The sequence below is a fragment of the Heptranchias perlo genome, chromosome 24 (assembly GCF_035084215.1).
Source record: "Heptranchias perlo isolate sHepPer1 chromosome 24, sHepPer1.hap1, whole genome shotgun sequence".
Lineage (NCBI taxonomy): Eukaryota > Metazoa > Chordata > Chondrichthyes > Hexanchiformes > Hexanchidae > Heptranchias > Heptranchias perlo.
In genome coordinates, this window is record NC_090348.1 from 2,930,675 (window position 1) to 2,955,294 (window position 24,620).

General features: G+C 46.3%; 1 protein-coding gene across 5 annotated transcripts in view; it reads right to left on the minus strand.

Annotated features, from left to right (window-relative positions):
- cfap54 (cilia and flagella associated protein 54) overlaps nt 1–24,620 on the minus strand; it is a 443,819-nt gene that overhangs the window by 120,941 nt on the left and 298,258 nt on the right. For all 5 annotated transcript variants that reach the window (XM_068004603.1, XM_068004606.1, XM_068004607.1 and 2 more), the window contains 2 exons: nt 6,645–6,793; nt 5,487–5,656 (listed from right to left, as the gene is read on the minus strand). In XM_068004603.1, the coding sequence (XP_067860704.1) occupies nt 5,487–5,656; nt 6,645–6,793 (319 nt within the window). The remainder of the gene's footprint in view (nt 1–5,486; nt 5,657–6,644; nt 6,794–24,620) is intronic.

The window sequence follows — 24,620 nt, forward strand, 5'->3', positions numbered from 1 at the left end:
AACAGAGAGATTCGAGTAACTTATATACAGAATAGCAGATAGCGAGGAGGGAGTTACAGGTTAGAATTTAATTGAGGGATTTGGATGGCTTATATATGGAATAACAGATACCTGGGAATGCATTACAGGCATCTATTCAAGGAGTTTGGGTGGTTTATATATAAAATAAGAGATATCTGGTAATGAGTTACAGGCTGGAATTTATTCGAGGGGTCTAAATGCTTTTGAAGGGTATTCTACAGGAAACAGGTATGCTATAAGCCACATACTTATGGTAGTGATTAAGTCAAATTCTGTTTATATTACGTGTTATTCTAAGACTTTTACCATTGTTTTGGAGATCAAATTTCACATTCTACACAACTTAGAATGAAACTTGGAAATAAGTGAGCTTGTTTATTATTATTAAATGTTCCCTTACCTCTATATTTGTTTTTTATCTCTTAATTTTTCTAAAGTTGAGGATACACAGGATGATAAGCAGTATGCAGCACGCTGAAGGCAGGTATGAGGGTGTTAACTGTGGTAGGATGGGGTTGTGGGGTTTTGAGCTGTTATGGGAGGGTGTTAGGCTTTGGCAACATTGGGGTGGTTCTGGAGAATGGAATAAATAGCGTGGGGGTGGGGAACCTGCGGTTTGGTAGCACGAGGAAGGGGGAAAGTAGTGTGGGTGATGATTTACAGGGTGATTCCTAGGCTCTGGCAGCAGTGGGGAGGGAGGTTACAAGGTCTGGAGGTAGTAGGGAAGTCCTGGGTTATGAAGGCACAGAAGGAGTGCCCAGGATCTGGGAGTGTTGGGCAGAGGTACCAGAGTTTGTCTGCACCAATGGTGGCAGTCACAAGCAGCAGTGGGTAGAGTGCTGGCATGTAGAGCCCTGAGGGGGATTCTAGAGTGTTTCAGAATTGAGTGGGAAGCCAGAGTTTGGTAGCAATGGGGGCAGGTGTCAGGGTCTAGGGGCACAGAGTGCTATATCCTAGGATCTGGAAGCACTGAAGAGGGAAGTCGCTGGTGCTGGAAACATTTGGAACAAGAGCAATAGGGGAATGTAAGGGTAGAGCAGCACTTGTAGAATTGAAGGTCCCAGGGTCTTGGAACTCTGGAGACAGGAAGAGGTGTGTCAGAGGATCCTGGGATGCAGAAGCACTGTAATGGGGTGATAAGTTTTGCATCACTGATGATAGGGCTAGGGTGTGGGAGAAGGTTCCTGGGATGTGCATGGATAGGTGTAATCCTAGAGTCTGGTACACTGGGGAGGAACTCCAGGGTCTGGTAAAAGTGGGAGAGGTGCATGGATCAGGGATCACAGAGGAGGGGCTCCTGAGGTCTGGAAGCTTTGGGTGGGGAGGGGCAGGATCTGGAGTCACTGGGGAATGGGATTCCATAGCCCAAGAGCACATGGGAAATGGGGACCTATAGTACAGCAGCATTCAGGAAGGGACCAGCATCTGGCAACATTTCAGGAGCTGTTGTCCGGCAGCATTGAGTGGAATCCAGGAGCACTGGGGAGAGGGATCCTAGGGTTCGGAGGCTCTGAGGGGCCAAAAGTCTAAATGCTTAAAGACTGGTGCAAATCCTACTGGAAATATCAAGTTCAAAGGCACTCAGCTCTCCAGTGTAAGCTAATTTGCATAATTATTTATACTCGGACAGGTCCAGGGAGGACACGTGATGGGAACAGAAAATTGTGTGCAAGTCAAATTCAAATGAATGAGGACAATTAAAGAGGAGTGTCACAATAGGGTGACAAAAATTCAGGAGGTTTTGGAGAGCCTCAAAAGATATCTCAATCCATCAGCAGCCTTTGCCAAGACTGAAGGCAATTAAAAAGTGGCAAGCAAAAATGAAGGGAAAAGGAACCCGATTCTGCAGGTAAGTGTCTGAGCACCCCCACATCCGACCTCCTGTTTGGTGGGTGCTGAATGCAATGGTGTGTTGCATGAGGTGCTTGTGAGGAAGGTGGCCCTGTGTGCCACTCCATAGAACCATCGTCATAGATCAACACTGCAGCATACCTTCAAGGTGCGGCCAACTCTCAGGCCACTGCTGACTGTTACTGTCCTTGCATGTGTCAGCCCTAAGCTGCACCTGCCTCTCTACTATTTCAGATTTTGAGAAGATAGGTCTCCATGGTCATTGCCAGGTAGGTGTGCCAGGCCCTGCAGATATGGTTGGATGGCATCTCGGCATGTTCGGCCAATCAGGCAATGCTGACTCTTGACTTCTTCCACCCAAAGCATGACACGCTGTGATTGGATTCTTCTGAGGCACCGTTTAGCATGACAATTGGTCACGCATTCAGTTACTGTACGACACCACATCTTCCTTTGGAAGGAGCGCCACCAGCACGGTCTCTGTCAAAGTGATTTAATTTCACCTCTCATTGCAGATGCGAGTACATAGGTGTGGGCAGGAGGAAAGAAACAAGCACTCAGGCAGCCCTGCCTCGATCCCAAGAGGGACTAGACTTCTAAAAAAATATATTTAAATGCGGTCCTGTTAAAAATACAGGCCCCCCTCAACCCTCCCGCCAATCTTCACGCCCAGGTTCCTTAATTCTTACTGGATTCTGAAGGTTGTTCAGCCTAAAGAACTCAATGAGCATCTGCCATATATATTCGACAGGATACAAGCAACCTGAGGGATATGGCATGAGACAACATCCTGGCACTGACGGACATGAAAAGACTCTGGGTCAGTCACGGGGGAAGGGACCGGGGGTCAGTCACAGGGGGATGTCGGGATCGGGGGGTCATCGCCGGGGTTCGCGATCGGTAGGAGGGGAGTCGGAGATCAGGGGGGGGGGGGGGGGTCTGCGATCGTTGTGGGATCGGAGATCGTGGGGGGGGGGTCTGCAATCGTTGGGGGGGTCAGAGGTCAGGGTCCACGAATGTTGTGGGGGTGTGTCAGAGATCGGGGGAGGTATCAGCAATCATTGGGGGGGTCGCTGCAGGTAGGTTTGTTGGGCCTGGGAGAAGCACTCCTGCTCCTCTGGGCCCACAACCTGTGCCAGAAAGGCACTTACCAGTTAGTTTCAGGCCTCCTTGCCTTCTTTCACATGGCGTGTAGGAAAAGGTCCGGGAATCCTGGCCCCAGGGGTTGAAATTGGAATCTCTGGAAAAATGGGAGCCCACAGCTTCTTTGAAAGATTTTAATCCTCAACCCTTCTCCTGGAAGTGGGTTGGTTGCCTGCCCCTCGTTCCCCCCCCCCCACCCCCACCTCGGTGAAAACCGGAAGTGGGCAGGTTGGAGGCGGGTCCAAAATGGTTGCGATTTTGAATGCCCCCCCCCCGCCCCCAACCCACGCGTTTTTCCCTTTTAAAATCAAAGTCTGCAAAGGGATATAGACAGATTAAGCGATTGGGCAAGAAGGTGGCAGATGGAGTACAATGTGGGAACATGTGAGGTTATTCACTTTGGTAGGAAGAATAGAAAAACAGAATATTGTTTAAATGGTGATAAACTATTAAATGTTGGTGTTCAGAGAGATTTGGGTATCCTGGCACAAGAAACACAAAAAGTTAGCATGCAGGTACAGCAAGCAATTAGGAAAGCAAATGGCACGTTGGCCTTTATTGCAAGGGAGTACAAGAGTAAGGAAGTCTTACTACAATTGTACAGGGCTGTGGTGAGACCTCACCTGGAGTACTGCATACAGTTTTGGTCTAAAGAACGGTATACTTGCCTTAGAGGTGGTGAAACAAAGGTTCACTAGATTAATTCCTGGGATGAGAGGGTTGTCCCATGAGGAGAGGTTGAGTAGAATGGGACAAGACTCTCTGGAGTTTAGAAGAATGAGAGGTGATCTCATTGAAACATTTAAGGTTCTGAGGGGGCTTGACAGGGTAGAGACTGAGAGATTGTTTCCCCTGGCTGGAGAGTCTAGAACTAGGGGGCATAGCTGCAAGATAAGGGGTCAGCTGAGATAGATAAATTGTTAGACTCTAGGAGAATCAAGGGATATGGGGATTGGATGGGAAAGTGGAGTTGAGGTTGAAGATCAGCTATGGGCGGGAAAGTAGAGTTGAGGTTGAAGATCAGCTATGGCGGAGCAGGCTCGAGGGTCCGTATGGCCTACTCCTGCTCCTATTTCTTATGTTCTTATGAGAGAACTAATATTTGGGGTACTCATACTACGGGAATGAAATGTTGCATTATTCACCACTGTCACTGCTGTGGTGAAACTTCAAAACCTTGCTGCTTGCTTCTAGGACTCACCTAGAATTCAGGACTCATTTTTCATTTTTATTTCACCACAAACAACTTGACAGGAGTTTCTCCTTATTAGCTTTAAAAAAGGCCTTAACCATCTTCATCAATGACTTTCCCTCCATTATCAGGTCAGAAATGGGAATGCTTGCTGTGTTCAGTTCCATGCACAACCCCTCAGATAATGAAGCAGTCCATGCCCGCATGCAGCAAGACCTGGACAACATCCAGGCTTGGGCTCATAAGTGGCAAGTAACATTCGTGCTAGACAAGTGCCAGGCAATGACCATCTCCAACAAGAGAGAGTCTAACCACCTCCCCTTGACATTCAACGGCATTACCATCGCCGAATCCCCCACCATCAACATCCCGGGGGTCACCATTGACCAGAAACTTAACTGGACCAGCCACATAAATACTGTGGCTACAAGAGCAGGTCAGAGGCTGGGTATTCTGCGGCGAGTGACTCACCTCCTGACTCCCCAAAGCCTTTCCACCATCTACAAGGCACAAGTCAGGAGTGTGATGGAATACTCTCCACTGGCTTGGATGAGTGCAGCTCCAACAACACTCAAGAAGCTTGACACCATCCAGGACAAAGCAGCCCGCTTGATTGGCACCCCATCCACCACCCTAAACATTCACTCCCTTCACCACCGGCGCACCGTGGCTGCAGTGTGTACCATCCACAGGATGCAATGCAGCAACTCGCCAAGGCTTCTTCGACAGCATCTCCCAAACCCACGACCTCTACCACCTAGAAGGACAAGAGCAGCAGGCACATGGGAACAAACCCACCTGCACATTCCCCTCCAAGTCACACACCATCCCGACTTGGAAATATATCGCCCTTGCTTCATCGTCACTGGGTCAAAATCCTGGAACTCCCTTCCTAACAGCACTGTGGGAGAACCTTCACCACACGGATTGCAGCGGTTCAAGAAGGTGGCTCACCACCACCTTCTCAAGGGCAATCAGGGATGGGCAATAAATGCCGGCCTCGCCAGTGACGCCCACATCCCATGAACGAATAAAAAAAACAAGGAATTTGTTTATCCACCAATATTTTTTCACACATCTTAGCATAACAGCAAGATTTACCTGTTCAATATTTTTTCACACATTTTAGCGTAACAGCAAGATTTACCTGTTCAATCAGAAGAAAATATGCCTTGCAGTTAAAATGTAAGGACACCAGAATAATCTGCCCATGTGGCTCACATATAAACCCAAAATACTTTTTCATTATTGCCAGTATAACAGTAATGCTGATATGTACCTAAATGCTATCTGCAACCTTTGGAGAGCAATTGCTGCAGACTGAAGTTTGGCATCAATGACCATCTCAAATTCAGCAGCTGGAAGATTGGTTAATTCAGGGCTATGTTCCGTTTTCAGAGTGTCCATGAAAGAGTTCAACTTATTTTGTGCTTCTGACAAGATAATATCCTGCAGCATAAAATGATCAATCATTAAAGTTACAAACCATGCCATTTGAGTTGCAAAATAAAAATACTGAGAAGGATGAAACAAGGAAAACAACCCACTGATGTACCAGCCCTATCTGCACTGATTCACAGCTTAAATAAGTTGAGCAATATGTGTAACTTCTCCTTAATTCCCAAACCTTAACAAACGAAAACTGCAGGAAATCAGTCAAACATCAGAAACCACCACTAGGAATTTCCTTGGGGATTTTCTCAATCTCCTGATTGGCAACCTCGGATAAACCACGTAGATGGGGTTACTGCCAAAGGAATGGCAGCCAATCAGGAGAACGCCAGAGCAAATTCCCAGCGCAAGTTGTTCAATTCTAATCAGTTGCATTTCATAAATGATGTATCCGAGTAGGATTACAACTGATTTCCTGGGCCCATACTGGGGACTGCAACAGGCACCGAGGTCAGAGATTAGAGCTCCCATGTCCTGTCAGGACTTATTTAAATATTGGGGGTGTTTTGTGGGTGGGCACTAAGATTTGGTGCAGTCATGAGGGCACAGGAAACACTGCTGAAGGCCTTTATATGGACTGAGATAAAAGGTAGGATTGAGAGCTTGCCACCCCTACCTGGACTGACTCTTAATGCCCATGAAGTGGCCTAGCAAGCCACTCAGCTGAATAATAATCGTTACAAGTTCTCACTACTACCTTCTTAGGGCAACTAGAGACTGGCAATAAATGTGGCTTTATCAGTGTCATCTCTACCCTGAGAACAGAAAATTTTAACAGTATCACCGGATGAGCTAAAAATTAAAAAAACTGGTCATCTCACAAAGATTGTAATTTCCTTGGATCTGTCAGTGGTCTAAGGAAGAATTACGTATCTTGCTTGCACCAACACTATCCATGTCTTCTAGCATTTACTACCTAGAGATACAAAACTGGTTTAATGTGATCAACTGTGTCTTTCTACCCTGGATTAGTTTGCATAATTACCTTCAACTGGGGCATGGTTAGCTGGTACTTTATGGCTTGAAGGTCCAGATCGCTTGAAATTGGATGACATTCTTTTACAGTACCTTGTACAGAATTTAATCCAGTAATAATACCCGCATCTTCAGTATCCAGATCTACAATCCTCACAGCTGCAATATGGAGCAGAGGCAGTTTACCACTGACAAGGTGCAAGAAATAAATCATATACACATTATAAACAGCAAACAAAACATTACCCACCGTGACTCACAACACGTCTAATACTGAATAACAAGTGAGCTTTTAAAAGGACAAATAGCATGTTGCTGAGTAATAATAATTCTTAATCTAACTTTACATAAGAACATAAGAAATAGGAGCAGGAGTAGGCCAATCGGCCCCTCGAGCCTGCTCCGCCATTCAATAAGATCATGGCTGATCTGATCCTAACCTCAAATCTAAATTCATGTCCAATTTCCTGCCCGCTCCCCGTAACCCCTAATTCCCTTTACTTCTAGGAAACTGTCTATTTCTGTTTTAAATTTATTTAATGATGTAGCTTCCACAGCTTCCTGGGGCAGCAAATTCCACAGACCTACTACCCTCTGAGTGAAGATGTTTCTCCTCATCTCAGTTTTGAAAGAGCAGCCCCTTATTCTAAGATTATTCCCCTAGTTCTAGTTTCACCCATCCTTGGGAACATCCTTACCGCATCCACCCGATCAAGCCCTAGTCAGAAAGAAGAAGGAGGCATATGACATGCATAGGCAGCTGGGATCAAGTGGATCCCTTGAAGAGTATAGTGATTGCCGGAGTAGAGTTAAGAGAGAAATCAGGAGGGCAAAAAGGGGACATGAGATTGCTTTGACAGATAAGGCAAAGGTGAATCCAAAGAGCTTCTACAAATACATAAAGGGCAAAAGAGTAACTCGGGAGAGAGTAGGGCCTCTGAAGGATCAACAAGGTCATCTATGTGCGGAACCACAAGAGATGGGTGAGATCCTAAATGAATATTTTGCATCGGTATTTACGGTTGAGAAAGGCATGGATGTTAGGGAACTTGGGGAAATAAATAGTGATGTCTTGAGGAGTGTACATATTACAGAGAGGGAGGTGCTGGAAGTCTTAACGCGCATCAAGGTAGATAAATCTCCGGGACCTGATGAAATGTATCCCAGGACGTTATGGGAGGTTAGGGAGGAAATTGCGGGTCCCCTAGCAGAGATATTTGAATCATCGACAGCTACAGGTGAGGTGCCTGAAGATTGGAGGGTAGCAAATGTTGTGCCTTTGTTTAAGAAGGGCGGCAGGGAAAAGCCTGGGAACTACAGACCGGTGAGCCTGACATCTGTAGTGGGTAAGTTGTTAGAGGGTATTCTGAGGGACAGGATCTACGGGCATTTGGAGAGGCAGGGACTGATTAGGAACAGTCAGCATGGTTTTGTGAGAGAAAAATCATGTCTCACAAATTTGATTGAGTTTTTTGAAGGGGTAACCAAGAAGATAGATGAGGGCTGTGCAGTAGACGTGGTCTACATGGACTTTAGCAAAGCCTTTGACAAGGTACCACATGGTAGGTTGTTACATAAGGTTAGATCTCGCGGGATCCAAGGTGAGGTAGCCAATTGGATACAAAATTGGATTGACGACAGGAGACAGAGGGTGGTTGTAGAGGGTTGTTTTTCAAACTGGAGGCCTGTGTCCAGCGGTGTGCCTCAGGGATCAGTGCTGGGTCTGCTGTTATTTGTTATTTATATTAATGATTTGGATGAGAATTTAGGAGGCATGGTTAGTAAGTTTGCAGATGACACCAAGATTGGTGGCATTGTGGACAGTGAAGAAGGTTATCTCGGATTGCAACGGGATCTTGATAAATTGGGCCAGTGGGCCGATGAATGGCAGATGGAGTTTAATTTAGATAAATGTGACGTGATGCATTTTGGTAGATTGAATCGGGCCAGGACCTACTCCGTTAATGGTAGGGCGTTGGGGAGAGTTATAGAACAAAGAGATCTAGGAGTACAGGTTCATAGCTCCTTGAAAGTGGAGTCACAGGTGGATAGGGTGGTGAAGAAGGCATTCAGCTTGCTTGGTTTCATTGGTCAGAATATTGAATACAGGAGTTGGGATGTCTTGTTGAAGTTGGACAAGGCATTAGTTAGGCCACACTTGGAATACTGTGTACAGTTCTGGTCACCCTATTATAGAAAAGATGTTATTAAACTAGAAAGAGTGCAGAAAAGATTTACTCGGATGCTACCGGGACTTGATGGTTTGACTTATAGGGAGAGGTTGGATAGACTGAGACTTTTTTCCCTGGAGAGTGGGAGGTTTAGTGGTGATCTTATAGAAGTCTATAAAATAATGAGGGGCATAGATAAGGTAGATAGTCAAAATCTTTTCCCAAAGGTAGGGGAGTCTATAATGAGGGGGCATAGATTTAAGGTGAGAGGGGAGAGATACAAAAGGGTCCAGAGGGGCAATTTTTTCACTGAAAGGGTGGTGAGTGTCTGGAACGAGCTGCCAGAGGCAGTAGTAGAGACAGGTACAATTTTGTCTTTTAAAAAGCATTTGGACAGTTACATGGGTAAGATGGGTATAGAGGGATATGGGCCAAGTGCAGGCAACTGGGACTAGCGTAGTGGTATAAACTGGGTGACATGGACATGTTGGGCCGAAGGGCCTGTTTCCATGTTGTAAACTTCTATGATTCTATGATTCTATGATTCTAAGCCGCTTCACAATCTTATATGTTTCAATAAGATCGCCTCTCATTCTTCTGAACTCCAATGAGTAGAGTCCCAATCTACTCAACCTCTCCTCATATGTCCACCCCCTCATACCCGGGATTAACCGAGTGAACCTTCTTTGTACTGCCTCGAGAGCAAGTATGTCTTTTCTTAAGTATGGAGACCAAAACTGTATGCAGTATTCCAGGTGCGGTCTCACCAACTGCAGCAATACCTCCCTGTTTTTATATTCTATCCCCCGAGCAATAAAAGCCAACATTCCGTTGGGCTTCTTGATCACCTGCTGCACCTGCATACTAACTTTTTGATTTTCTTGCACGAGGACCCCCAGATCCCTTTGTACTGCAGTACTTTCCAGTTTCTCGCCATTAAGATAATAACTTGCTCTCTGATTTTTCCTGCCAAAGTGCATAACCTCACATTTTCCAATATTGCATTGCATCTGCCAAATCTCCGCCCACTCACTCAGCCTGTCTATATCCCCTTGTAGGTTTTTTATGTCCTCCTCACTCTCTACTTTCCCTCCCATCTTTGTATCATCTGCAAACTTTGATATGTTACACTCGGTCCCCTCCTCCAAATCGTTAATATAGATTGTAAAGAGTTGGGGACCCAGCACTGACCCCTGCGGAACACCACTGGCTACTGGTTGCCAGTCCGAGAATGAACCATTTATCCCAACTCTTTGCTTCCTGTTAGATAACCAATCCTCCACCCATGCCAGAATATTACCCCCAATCCAGTGATTCTTTATCTTGAGCAATAATCTTTTATGTGGCACCTTGTCGAATGCCTTCTGGAAGTCTAAATAAACTACGTCCACTGGTACCCCTTTATCCACCCTGTACGTCAACACAAGCCATTTTAAGCAGCACAGAATGCTTCAACTAATTTCGAATTTGGCATTGACATTTAAGGGTGTATCACCCATAGATCCCACCAGTGCTGTGAGTGGGAGTAGGGAGAGTGGTTGAGTCGGCATTAAGCTTGTTTCTTGCCAGTTTCCTTCTTCCCAGCAATTTTGCGCTAAAGGATGCTTTCACATGAAATGGAAAGTTCCATGTGTGATGAGTCTCATAAAGAGACAGAGGTTATACATGGATTTTTTCCTATTTTGCCAATAAATTTTTAGCACGTTGTTATTGTTATAAAAGTTTACCCCTCATTTTTAAATTTTTGTTTCTAAATATGTATTTTTTTATTTTGTCATACTATTCGGTAGTTTAGATGGTCCCCCCAAAAAAAACAGATGAATACTGTCCACTAACTAACCAGAAAGTCAATTGTAAATGAAGCATTTACTAGACTTCAGCAGAAGTGGAACAGATGAATATAAAAAAGGTCACATAAAAAAATGACTTTCACTGGAGCACAGGGAGTGACAGGGTGCTTAAATGCATGATAGAGTCAAGCTAAGGTAAAATTAATGATGGAGATTGGTTTTGATGCATGTACAATGGGGTAGATCTTAACTCCAGGCATGGAATGAGTGGGCAGAACACCCACCCATTCCTGCCAGTGGGAGGATCGGTCTATTTCGATGGCGTTACCAAGCCGCTGATCAGTTGCACGCCCCCAATAGGCGTCCTGCTGCAGCTCAACGGCTCCAATCCCACACAACAGGAACATAGGAATGGGAGGAGGCCATTCAGCCCCTTGAATCTGTTCCGCCATTCAATTAGATCATGACTGATCTGAATCTTAACTCCATCTCCCTGCCTTGGTTCCACAACCCTTACCTATCAATCTCAGTTTTGAAATTTTCAATTGACTCCCAGTCTCATCAGCTTTTTGGAGGGGGGGGGGGGGGGGGGGAGGAGTTCCAGATTTCCGCTACCCTTTGTGTGAAAAAGTGCTTGCTGACATCACCCCTGAACGGCCTGGCTCTAATTTTAAAGTTATGCCCCCTTGTTCTGGACTCCCCCACCAGAGGAAATAGTTTCTCTCTATCACCCTATCAAATCCTTTAATCATCTTAAACACTTCATTTAGATCACCCCTTAATCTTCTATACTCAAGGGAATACAAGCCTGGACTATGCAACCTGTCCTCATAATTTAACCCTTTTAGTCCTGGTATCATTCTGGTGAATCTGCACTGTGCCTCCTCCAAGGCCATTATATCCTTCCTGAGGTGCGGTGCCCAGAACTGAATGCAGAACTGTGAATGGGGTCTAACCAGAGCTCTGTATAACTGTAACATAACTTTCACCCTGTTGTGTGCCAACCCCCTTGAGATAAAAACCAACATTCCACTAGTTTACAAATTATATTTTGTATCCGTCCACTAGCTTTTAGTGATTTCCGTACTTGGACCCCGAAACCTCTCCGCTCATCCAGTTTCTAGCTTCTCGCCATTTAGAAAATACTCTGATCTCTCTTTCTTAGGTCCAAAGTGGATGACCTCATTTTCCCACGTTGAACTCCATCTCTCACAGCTTTGCTCACTCACTTAATCTATCAATGTCTCTTTACAACTGTCTACACTATTTACTGTGCCACCCAACTTAGTGTCATCAGCAAACTTAGAGATATACAGCTCTCTATTCCTTCATCTAAGTAATTTATAATGGCTGAGGCCCCAGTACAGATCCCCGGGGAACACAATTAGTCACATCCTGCCAATTTGAGTACGTTCCCATTACTCCTACTCTCTGGCCCCGATATTACTAGGGAGGCGGGATGTCATTGGGGGGGTGGGGGTGGGGCTGGGCGCGTGGGTAACCTGCCCAGTAAAATCCATCCGTTCCCCACGCGATCGCGGGTAAATTGAAGCCACTTAACGTGGCTTCCGGGTTTCCCGTCGGAAACCTGCGCAGCGGGCGGACTTTGCAACCACATCACAAGCTGTCAGCTGGAGGAGCCCTATTTAAAGGGACGCTCCTCCAATGCTGCTCCTGCAGCAAACAATGACACAGGGCCATGGAGCAGCCCAGGGGAAAGGCTGCCCCCAGGTTTAATGATGCCTCACTCCAGGTCTTACTGGATGGGGGGAGGAGGAGGAGGGATATTTTCTACCTGACGGACTGGAGGAAGTGGCCTGTCTCTGCCACCAAGAAGGCCTGGCTCAAGGTGGCAGAGGAGGTCACCAGTAGCAGCAACATCTCCCGACCCTGGATACAGTGCAGGAAGCACTTCAATGACCTAACTAGGTCAGCAAAAGTGAGTACACTTACTCATTCTCCTACACTCCAACTTCCACATCACCGCCCCCACCCCACAACTCCTTCTGCACTGCCATCACTACTCTATCACATCACTCCTCATACCCACTAAAACCTCATCCTCAACTTACCTGCACTTACTCATCTCCCCAGTACGCATCCCACCACTATCACTCAACCCAATCCTCATACAATGTCATGGCTCTGTCTCATACTCACCGTCTGATGCATCTCTTTCATGGTCAGCCTCACCCAAACCAATGCATTCAGCAGTTGGCCATGTCACCATCCCTCACTCATGCCTCTCTACTTTCTCCTCTTATAGGAGAAGAGAGCCCAGAATGCATGGGAGAGGGTGAAGACCGGAGGGCCGCAACATCAGTCGTCCTCATGGACGCGGAGCAGGAGGCTCTTGAATTGAGCTGCACCCTCAAGTGCCTGTCCGTCGGAGATGCCGAGACTGCCACCCGACAAACGTCTGGTGACAGAACTTTAACATTCAGCACTCACAATAGCAAATGATGTTAACATGCCTTGCCATCTTCAGCACCTCAACATCTGTCATCATGCTTAATATTGCCTTCTGTTCGCTTACAGGGCCTTCAGCGACCGCTTTGACGGCAGAGGGCGATTCCTCAGAGGACCTGCCGGCCTCTGAGGGGGCACCGTCACATCTGAGTGAGCCATCCACCAGCGCAGATACACACACCTCAGTTAGTTGGGGTTGCACATGGTGAGTCACCACACACAAGTGAGCACAAGCAGACACTGGTGGCAGGGGCAGCTGTGGAGAGTCCGCGTAGGTGGGAGCATTCTTCTCCAGGCTCTGCTCAGCTGGACACAGATGCTGAACCCTGGGGGCCATCCTTTAAAAAGAGAATGATCGAGGGGCAGCAGCACATTTGCGAGCTGCTGGAACAGGTGCCACGCGCACTCTCTACAATCGCGCAGAGGATGGAGGAGTCCAACTCCTGCATGAGTGGAATGGTGACACAGGTAAAGGAGGGGATCTCCGAGATACTGTCACAGGGACGTGAGGGCATCTCTGAGATAGTGTCGCGGGTAAGTGCGCGAATGTCTGCAATGGAGGGAAGGCTAGCCTCCATCGAGCTTCAAGCACGGCTCAACAATGAGTCCATTGAGGTCCTGACAACGGCCCTTTGGACTCAGGGTGAGCAACTTTCTGCCGCCTTAAACAGGCAGGCAGATACACTAGCACTGGCCTTACAAGGCTTCACACATGTCCTCCAAACTGTTGTCCAGCAGAGTGGTAGGAGTGATGTGGGCCTGGCCCAGGAGAGCGATGATGGCGAAAGGGGACATGGAAGTGGGGATGCCACTCAACGTGCTACCACGTCTCACCCGTTGCCCCTCTCTCAACCAGTACCCTCCTCTCCAGGTGGTCGAGTCTGCTCCTGCACAGGTGCAGGTGGAATAGTCTTTGGAGGGGCCCTCACGGGCACCGAAACCCAGAGGGTGTCAGCCCAAAGCATCTAATCGGTCAAGGCATGAACAAGAGCAACCTGCCACGACCTCTGCTGCAGCCACAGGGGAAGCACCACGTAGGAGTAGTAGGAAACGTGAGGCAAAGGTTTTGTGAGCACAAAGGGGATGCACAAAGGTGTTTGACGCTTTGTCATGTTTTTTATTTATATTTCATTTTTGTTCAACTCACATTAAATATTATATTGTTACCACTACCGCCACGTCTTGACCATTATTGTCTGGCTTTGTAATAAGTCCCTTTCATGAGGTTCACCATGAACACCCACACTTGATGCCACCCATTGAGTCACCCTACAGTGGGTGTATGTGTAGTTGCACGACTATTTTGTGCAGCAGCCTGTGGCGCAGTACTGTGTTGTGGAGCTCCACGTGGCAGAGGTGAATGGCGTGCCTGGCGAGCCTGGCGAGGCTGGTGATGTTGCTCATTCTCGGATGAAGTGATGAATGCAGCCATGGTGCCCCCCCATCCTGACGGTGTGAGTTTGAAGGATCCTCAGCGGTTGCCAAGCTAGGTAAACACTCCCTGTTTGGACAGCGAGTTCTCCAGGGTATAATTCAAAGATTTTTGACAGTGGGGGAAAGACCTCAACGTGTTGCAGCGTGCCCTGCTGCAATAGTTGAGGTATTCCCCCCAACTGTCAAAAAATCCTTTGCATCTCCCACTGGCTGCTGGCTGAAACACGTCTGCTCCAACAGGGAGTGTTTCCCATAGCATGGGAAACACGCTGAGGATCCTTCAAAATTACACCCCTGCCAAAATCTCCAGTCAATGAGCTATGTCAAGTACCTGAACTACCTATATAAGTATCTAAATCATCATTCCGCTGGCTTTAATTGCCAGCGGGAGTCCCGCATGCGTGAGCTGCGCGCGCACCCGAACGCATCATTGGGGAACCCGGATGTGAGCGGGTTGGAGTCAGGCTCCGAACGTGCTCCGGGATTCCGCCATTTTTGGAGACCCCCACCCCCAATGCACCCGCTCCGCCATCCGAAAATCAGTTCCTCTGTCTCCTCCCTCCAATCCAATTCCCTACCCATGTCAATAGGTTGCCTCCAATTCCATGTGTCTTGATTTTTGTTCACAGTCTCTTACGTTGAACCTTATCGAATGCCTTCTGGAAGTCCATTTAAATAACATCCATATACACGCTCTTATCTACTACATTAGTTACCTCTTCAAAAAATTCAACTAGGTTCGTTAGTCATGACTTGCCCTTTACAAATCCATGCTGGCTCACTCTGATCAGTTCATGTTTGTCCAAGTGTTCAGTCACTCTGTCCCCAATAATATTGTGGTAACTTCCCCACAACAGATATTAGACTAATAGGCCTATAATCACCTAGTTTATCTCTCCTTCCCTTCTTAAATAGTGGAATGACATTGGCAGTTTTCCAATCCATGAGGACAATTCCTGAATCGAGAGAGTTTTGGACGATCATGACCGGAGCATCTACAATTTCCTCACCTACTTCTTTTAATACCCTGGGGTGGAAACTGTTAGGTCTTGGAGATTTGTCTATCTTTAGTCTCATTATTTTCTCCATTACAATTTTCTTATTTATATTCAGCCTAGTAAGTTACAAAGAATTACATAGAAATTACAGCACAGAAACAGGCCATTTGGCCCAATTGGTCAATGCAGGTGTTTATGCTCCACATGAGCCTCCTCCCTCCCTACTTCATCTAACCCTACCAGCATAACCTTCTATTCCTTTCTCCCACATGTACGTATCTAGCTTCCCCTTAAATGCATCTCTGCTATTCGCCTCAACTACTCCATACCGTTGATTTATTTTTACTTTTCCTCATATCTCTGGTACTATAACCTCATTCTCTACTGTGAAGACTAATACAAAGTCATTATTTAGCAAATCTACCATTTGCTGATTTTCATTACAATATCGGGCAGCAAGGAAGCTGAGCCAGTCAGCAGGCAGGTACGGCGGGGAGGGAGCCTGGATGGGGGGACCCTGAGGCAGCACATTATTCTTGTGGGACCTGGAAGAGCACTCCTGCTTTTCCTGGGCCTACAAAAATAATTATTTGCTTACGTTACGTTTTTGGGGCCTCTTCTTTTTCACTGCCCAGTTCAACTGGGCAGAACGTGCACGTCGCACACTCAGCCCAGCTGTCCCTCGAAATTTCATCAGGGTCCTATATACATCACAGGACTCAGCGTTGCAAAGTGTAATGAGGCTCCCGTTTGATTCAGGCAGGCGCCTAGGCCACCCATTAGAAGGCCCCAGTAAGGCGGCAGACTGGGTGGTAAATGGTGCACAGCAATTTTAACTCTGCTACCGTCCCATTTCCACAGGGCAAGTCAAGTTAAAGCTGCTCATATATTTGATGGTACAGGATAAAAGATAGCACACCAAAAGAGATTCAGAAACACCAAATCCCATCCCCCCTCCCCCATCCACACAGACCTGCAATCTCCTGGGAAAGACAAAAAAGAGAGGAAAAAAACGTAGATCAATTTAGGAAAAAGCTCTGGGAAATTTTTCTCTGACTCCTGAAGGCAATCAAACAAGTTTGAGGGGACTACGTAGCACAGACCCCAATGACCCACCTACATTCTATATGTGCATATATTGGCCATTCTCGGGAACTGTCCAGCTCTCTTCTGAATGCTTGCAGCGAATCTGCACTCACTGCATGTGCCGGCAAATTGCTCCAGAATCAACAACTCTGTGAAGAAAGTACCTCCTTGCATCTAACCTAGTTCGATGCTTAGGTAACTTATACTTGTATCTTCTGGCGCTCCCTAACCTATCTAGCTCAAATAGCTAAAGTGTAATCCTTTCATTATTTTAAAAACCTCAATCAAATCTCCTCGAAGTCTATACTTTTCGAGAGTAAAAGGCCTAGCTCTCTAAGGCTATTGTGGTAACTGAGGGTTTTTAAACTAGGTATCAATCTAGTGCCACTGCCCTCCTGTGAACCTTTTCTCGGACCTGTATATCACCCATCATGTGAGAGCACGAAAACTGGACACAGGATTCTCGATGATGGCTGACCAAGGCCTTATACAGAGAGTGAATTATATTTCTTGTATTTAATTGTCCTGCTGTTAGGAGACATGGGTAGGAAAGGGTCAACATGTAGTTTAAAGAATAGCAGAGAATCCCATGCATTTGCCGTCTCTACTGAAATTCTTAAATGTGCTTCAGACTCTGATAGAGAAACCACAATGGTACCATTAGACACTAGCCCATTGATACTTAACTGAAGACTGGTCGGACGACCTTGTGAAGAACGAGGTAAGAGAGTTGAGAAAATGGAGAAAAACAGTATTGTGGAATGTGAGGTCATCCTCACACACGTCAATCAATTGTACTGTAGATCACCCATTGGTCACTATTCTGCAGTTAGATGTCTGTGTAGTTAACCATATATGGATATTTTGAAAAGGAACGTAGCTCAAAAACGTATAAAAAGGTGGTGAATTGTAACAAGACTTTGGATTTGACCTGGAAAGTTTGAGCTCAAGGACTGTATACTCAATAAATTCAGTTTTCGTGAATCAGGTTCGCTTGATTTGTAAGTACTTCACCTTATTTGGAGGATTAAACTTTGAATAAGCAAAACTTTGGTTGTGAGCGTATTATCTTACTGTCACTGAATGAACAGAGATAAAGCTAGCTAGCTAACACTGGTAATAAATCCTAACATCCTATTTGCTTTTACAACATCCTCACGGCACTGGTCTTTTAATGACTCGTTCACTATAACATACAGGCTCTTCTACTCAGCAGAGTTGACCATGAAGTCCTGCATGGTGTACACATACTTGGCATTGTCCCTACACAAGTGCATCATCCTACATCTATCTACATTAAAAGACATCTGACAGGTACGGACCCATTCCCCATCACATCTAGATCTGCCTGAAATCTCATCTAACATCCTTACACCCACCCAGAATCACTACCATTAATAACTACTTTCTGGTTCAAAGAATGCAACCAGTTCTTCTCCGACTTAAAATCTGCCCGCCAATCCCACAGGACTCGGCATTTAGTGCGGCAACTCGTCGAAGGCTTTTTGAAAATCAAGATACACAGTGTCATCCAGGCCTCCGACATCCACTAACTTAGTAAATTCAACCAGGTTGGTGAGATAGGGTCTTCTTTTCCAGAAGCCATGTTGAGATTTCCTTATAACTCCTCTGTCAAGGTGATCATACGGTGCATCTCGAATGCTCCCTTCCAGCAACTTGTCTGTAACTGAAGTCAAACAAACGGGCCTGTAATTTCCCAGTTCTGACTTACTTTCCCTTTTAATATTGGCACCATATAGGCCTCTCTCCAGTCCATGGGAACAATCCCAGACTGCAGCGAGCTGTTTAATAAATGTGCAGTGCTCCCATTTCTTTGAGCACCATCGGGTGAATGCGGTCACAGCCAGCAGCCCAATGCATTTTGAGATCACTAATTCTAGCCAGGACTACATCAGCATTTGCTTTGACACTTTCAATCACAACATCAATCCTATAATGTATTATTGGTAACACAGCATCATTAAAACCTCTGCAATATTCTGGGAGTTCAGTAGAATCTTCCCCGTGGAATCCTTCAAAGGCACTATAGAGTCCTTAATGGCTCTGGCTCTTCACATAGCTGAAAAAGACCTTGCTATTACAACCACCGTTCTCCACTGTCCTCTTCGCCAGTGTATCTTTTGGCTGCTCTGAAAGCTTTCAGCTGTTCCCCGCCTGGCTCTATCTTCCCGCCCAGACCATCGTGGTGGCGGTGTGGCCCTTATCACCAAATCACAACTACTCCTCTGGCACCTTCACCTCCTTTGAACATCTCACCTTGTTCCACCCAGCTCACTTCTCCTTTAAAATCCTTGTTCTCTACTGCACACCCAAGTACCACTCAAAGTTTCTCACCGAGATATCTTCACTACTTTCCTCCCTCAGCCTCTGCACCAAGCGACTTCTCATCCTCGGTGATTTCAATCTCCATCTCAACTCATCATGCACTCTCTCCTCTGAGTTCGCTGCCCTCCTATCCTCCCTTAATCTCTCCCTCCAGATACACTTCCCTACCCATATTCACTGCCACCCCCTTGATCTTGCCATCTCATGTGGCCTCTCTACCCCCATCATGTCAATCACAGATAAGGCCATCTCTGATCACTTCATTGTATCTCTCTCCACCCACATCCCCCTTCCCCCTCCCAACCCCACTTCTTTCTGTGTTTGCCCCTGGAAAAAGCTCTCCCCCAAATTACTTACAATGGCACTTTCAAATTCCCAGCCGGCTAGCCTTTAGCCCTCCATTCACCATGACATTTCTGCAGCTACAGCTATCTGCTCAATCACACCCTAACCTCCACCTTTGATGCCCTTGTCCCCATTAAAACCATTACTCTCTCACCCTGCTTGTTCCCCCAGGTACAGTCCTCATCTCCGCTCCCTTAAGTCCAAGGGGCGCAGACTTGAACATTTATGGTGGACAGCTGCTATAGCCATTCATCGCCAGATCTGGCTAGGCCACATAAAGCACTAACGGGTCCAGCTCTCCTCTGCCAAAACTGCTCACTATCCCAGGATCATCTGACCAGTCTGCCATGTGGGACCTTGTCAAAAGCCTTGCTAATCATGTTGCATAGAATCATAGAATCATAGAAATTTATGGCACAGAAGGAGGCTATTCGGCCCATTGTGTCCGTGGCGGCCAAAAAAGGGCCATCCAGCCTAATCCCACATTCCAGCTCTTTGTCCGTAGCCCTGTAGGTTGCGGCACTCCAAGCACCTTTTAAATGCGATGAAGGTTTCTGCCTCTACCACCCTTTCAGGTAGTGAGTTCCAGACCCCCACCACCCTCTAGGTGAAAACATTTTTCCTCAACTCCCCTCTAATTCTTCTACCAATTACCTTAAATCTATGCCCCCTGGTTATTCATTCTTCTGCTAAGGGAAAGACGTCTTTCCTGTCCACTCTATCTAGGCCCCTCATAATTTTAATCACCTCAATTAAATCTCCCCTCAGCCTCCTCTGTTCCAAAGAAAACAATCCCAGCCTATCCAATCTTTCCTCATAGCTAAAATTCTCCAGTCCTGGCAACATCCTCGTAAATCTCCTCTGTACCCTCTCTAGTAAAATCACATCTTTCCTGTAGTGTGGTGACCAGAACTGTACACAGTACTCTAGCTGTGGCCTAACTAGTGTTTTATACAGTTCTAGCATAACCTCCCTGCTCTTATATTCTATGCCTCGGCTAATAAAGGAAAATGTCCCGTATGCCTTCTTAACCACCTTATCGACCTGTCCTGCTACCTTCAGGGATCTGTGGACATGCACTCCAAGGTCCCTCACTTCCTCTACACCTCTCAGTATCCTCCCATTTATTGTGTATTCCCTTGCCTTGTTTGCTCTCCCTAAATGCATTACCTCACACTTCTCCAGATTGAATTCCATTTGTCACTTTTCTGCCCATCTGACCAGTCCATTGATATCTGCCTGCAGTCTACAGCTTTCCTCCTCACTACCACACGGCCAATTTTTGTATCATCTGCAGACTTCTACATGCCCCCTACATTTAAGTCTAAATCATTGATATATATCACAAAAAGCAAGGGACCTAGTACTGAGCCCTGCAGAACCCCACTGGGAACAGCTTTCCAGTCACAAAAAAACCCGTCAACCATTGCCCTTTGTTTCTTGCCACTAAGCCAATTTTGGATCCAACTAGCCACATTCCCTTGGATCCTATGGGCTTTTACTTTTCTGACCAGTCTGCCATGTGGGACCTTGTCAAAAGCCTTGCTAAAATCCATCCAGACTACATCAACCCTCATCAACCTCCTTGTTACCTCAAAAAATTCAATCAAGTTAGTCAGACGCGACCCTCCCTTAACAAATCCATGCTAATTAATTAATGTCCTTGATTAATCCGTTCCTTTCTAAATGACGATTTATCCTGTCCCTTAGAATTGTTTCCAGTAATTTGCCCACCACTGAGGTTAGGCTGACTGGCCTGTAATTATTTGGTCTATCCCATTCTCCCTTTTTAAACAACGTTACAACGTTAGCAGTCCTCCAGTCCTCCGGCACCACGCCTGCAGCCAGGGAGGATTGGAAAATGATGGTCAGAGCCTCTGCTATTTCCTCCCTTGCTTCTCTTAACAATTGTAAACAATTTTACAACACCAAGTTATAGTCCAGCAATTTTATTTTAAATTCACAAGCTTTCGGAGGCTTCCTCCTTCGTCAGGTGAACGATGTGAACAGCCTGGGATACATTTCATCGGGACCTGACGATTTATCTACTTTCAAAGATGCTAAACCCTTTAATACTTCTTCTATCACTATGTTCATCCCATCCAATATTTCACGTTCCTCCTTCTTAAATACAATGTCTGCATTGTCCCCCTCTTTTGTGAAGACAGACGCAAAGTATTCATTAAGAACCATACCCACATCTCCCGCCTCCCCCCATAGGTTATCTTTTTGGTCTCTAATAGGCCCTACTCTTTCCTTAGTTATCCTCTTGCTCTTTATGTATTTATAAAACATCTTTTGGTTTTCCTTGATTTTAATGCCAATATTTTTTCATGCCCTATCTTTACTTTCCTAATTTCCTTTTTAATTTCACCCCTGCACTTTCTATACTCCTCAGTATTGAGCTCTCGGTATCTGACACAAACTTCCCTATTTTGCTGTATCCTACCTGTACGTTCCTTGACATCCAGGGGGCTCTAGATTTGGGAGTCCCACCCTTTTTCTTTGTGGGAACATGTTTACTCTGAACCTTCACTATCTCCCCCTTGAATGCCTCCCACTGCTCTGACACTGATTTACTTTCAAGCAGCTGTTTCCAGTCCACTTTTGCTAATTCATTTCTCAGCTTAGTAAAATTGACCTTTCCCCAATTGAGAACTTTTACTCCTGTTCTATCTTTGTCCTTTTCCATAATTATGCTAAATCTAACTGAATTATGATCACTACCACCAAAATGCTCTCCCACTGAAACTCCTTCCACCTGCCCAGCTTCATTTCCTAAAACTAAGACCAGAACTGCCTCCTCTCTTGTTGGGCTTGCTAGGTACTGGCTAAAAAAGTTCTCCTGAATGCAATTTAAGAATTCTGTGCCCTCTATACCTTTCACACTGATTCTATCCCAGTTAATATTAGGGTAGTTGAAATCCCCTACTATTATTGCCCTATTGTTTTTGCACTTCTCAGAAATTTGCCAACATATTTGCTCTTCTATCTCCCTCTGACTGTTTGGGGGTCTATAGTACACTCCCAGCAGTGCGATTGCCCCTTTTTTGATCTTCGGCTCAACTCATATGGCCTCATTTGATAATCCTTCTAATATATCATTCCTCCTCATGGCTGTAATTGTTTCTTTAACCAATATTGCCACCCCCCATCCTTTTTTTATCCCCCTCTATCTCGTCTGAACACCCTGTATCCAGGAACGTTTAGCTGCCATTCCTGCCCCTCTTTAAGCCACGTTTCAGTAATAGCTATGATATCATACTTCCACATGTCTATCTGTGCCCTCAGCTCATCTGCCTCATTCACTAGACTCCCTGCATTGAAGTGTATACCATTAAGCACTGCCAAACTCTTTTGTTGTCTATTATCTGACCTTCGTTTCCTCTGCCTTCCAAACTCGCTTACTAATTTTCTGCCTTCCATTTCCAGCTTTGCTTCTCTCCCTTCTGAATCTATGCTCAGGTTCCCATCCCCCTGCCAAGCTAGTTTAAACCCTCCCCAACAGTACGAGCAGACTTCCCCACAAGGATATTGGTCCTAGCCCTGTTGGGGTGCAACCCGTCTGGCTTGTATTGGTCCCACCTCCCCCAGAACTGGTCCTAATGCCCCAAGAATCTAAAGCCCTCCGTCCCACACCATCTCTCCAGCTTCTCTTCTTCACTACAAACCATCTTCTTAAACCCCTCTCCCCTGTATCCTCCAATCTCACCTCCAATAACGTGTGAGGAGCTCATGGACTTCTTTGTCACTATGATTGAAACCATCCGTTAAGCTGCATTTGCCTCTGTCACTTCCCTCACTTCCCCTACCCACTAAACATCTCCTAATGGTCCCCCCTGTCCTAGCCCTGAACGCGCATCTTTCTCTAGTTTCTCTCCTATCTCGCCTCATGCCCTCTCCAAGCTCATATTGACCATGAGACCCACCTCCTGCTCCCTCGACCCTATTCCCACCAAACTGCTGACCACCCAACCTCCTTTCCTGGCCCCCATGTTAGCTGATATTGTTAACGGTTCCCTCTCCTCAGATGCTACCCCTCTCCCCTTCGAATCCCACCCTTAAAAAACCCACCCTTGACCCCACTGTCCTTGCAAACTACCGCCCCATCTCCAACCTCCCTTTCCTCTCCAAAGTCCTTGAACATGTTGTTACCTCCCAAATCCGTGCCCATCTTTCCCGCAACTCCATGTTTGAATCCCTCTAATCATGTTTCCGCCCTACCACAGTACTGAAACAGTCCTTATCAATGTCAAAAATGACATCCTATGTGACTGTGACTATGGTAAGCTATCCCTCCTCACCCTTCTCGGCCTGTCTGCAGCCTTTGACATGGTTGTCCACACCATCCTCCCCCAACTCCTCCCCTCCGTCGTCCAGCTGAGTGGGACTGCGCTCACCTGGTTCCATTCTTATCTATCCAGTCGTAGTCAGAGAATCACCTGCAATGGCTCCCGCACGGTTACCTCTGGAATCCCCCAAGGATCTATCCTTGGCCCCCCTTGGCGACATCATCCGAAAATACAACATCAGCTTTCACATGTACGCTGACGACACCCAGCTCTACCTCACCACCTCCCTCGACCCCCCCCACTGTCTCTGATTTGTCACACTGCTTGTCTGACATCCAGTACTGGACGAGCAAAAATTTCCTCCAACTAAATATTGGGAAGTCCGAAGCCATTGGTCCCGGCACAAACAGTTCCCTAGTCACCGACTCCATCCCTCTCCCTGGCCACAGTCTGAGGCTGAACCAGACCGTTTGCAACCTTGGCCTCCTATCTGATCCTGAGATGAGCTTCTGATCACATATCCCCTCCATCACCAAGACCGCCTACTTCCACCTCCATAACATCGCCCGTCTCCACCCCTGCCTCAGCTCACCTGCTGCTGAAACCCTCATCCATGATGTCTAGGCCCTAAGCTCTGGAATTCCCTCCGTAAACCTCTTGGCCTCTCTACCTCTCTCTCCTCCTTTAAGACACCCCTTAAACCTATCCCTTCCACCAAGCTTTTGGTCATCTGTCCTAAAATCACATGTGGCTCGGTGTCAAATTTTGTTTGATAACTCTCCTGTGAAGTGCCTTGGGACATTTTGCAATGTTAAAGGTACTATATAAATGCAAGTTGTTGTTGTTGTGTTTCCTTAAGACTGTAAAAATATTTCTGCTTAAGTCTAATTTTGGGTATGACCAGTTAGCCAATTTGGTTTTGTTTTATCAACAGATAGAAATTAGTTGTGGGGAGGTGGAGGGTGGACAGGATAAACTACAAGTGGGGCTATTAGGGTGGGGATAAACTCCCGAGGAGGGAGGGGCTGGGGGGGGGGGGAGGAGGCGGCAGATTG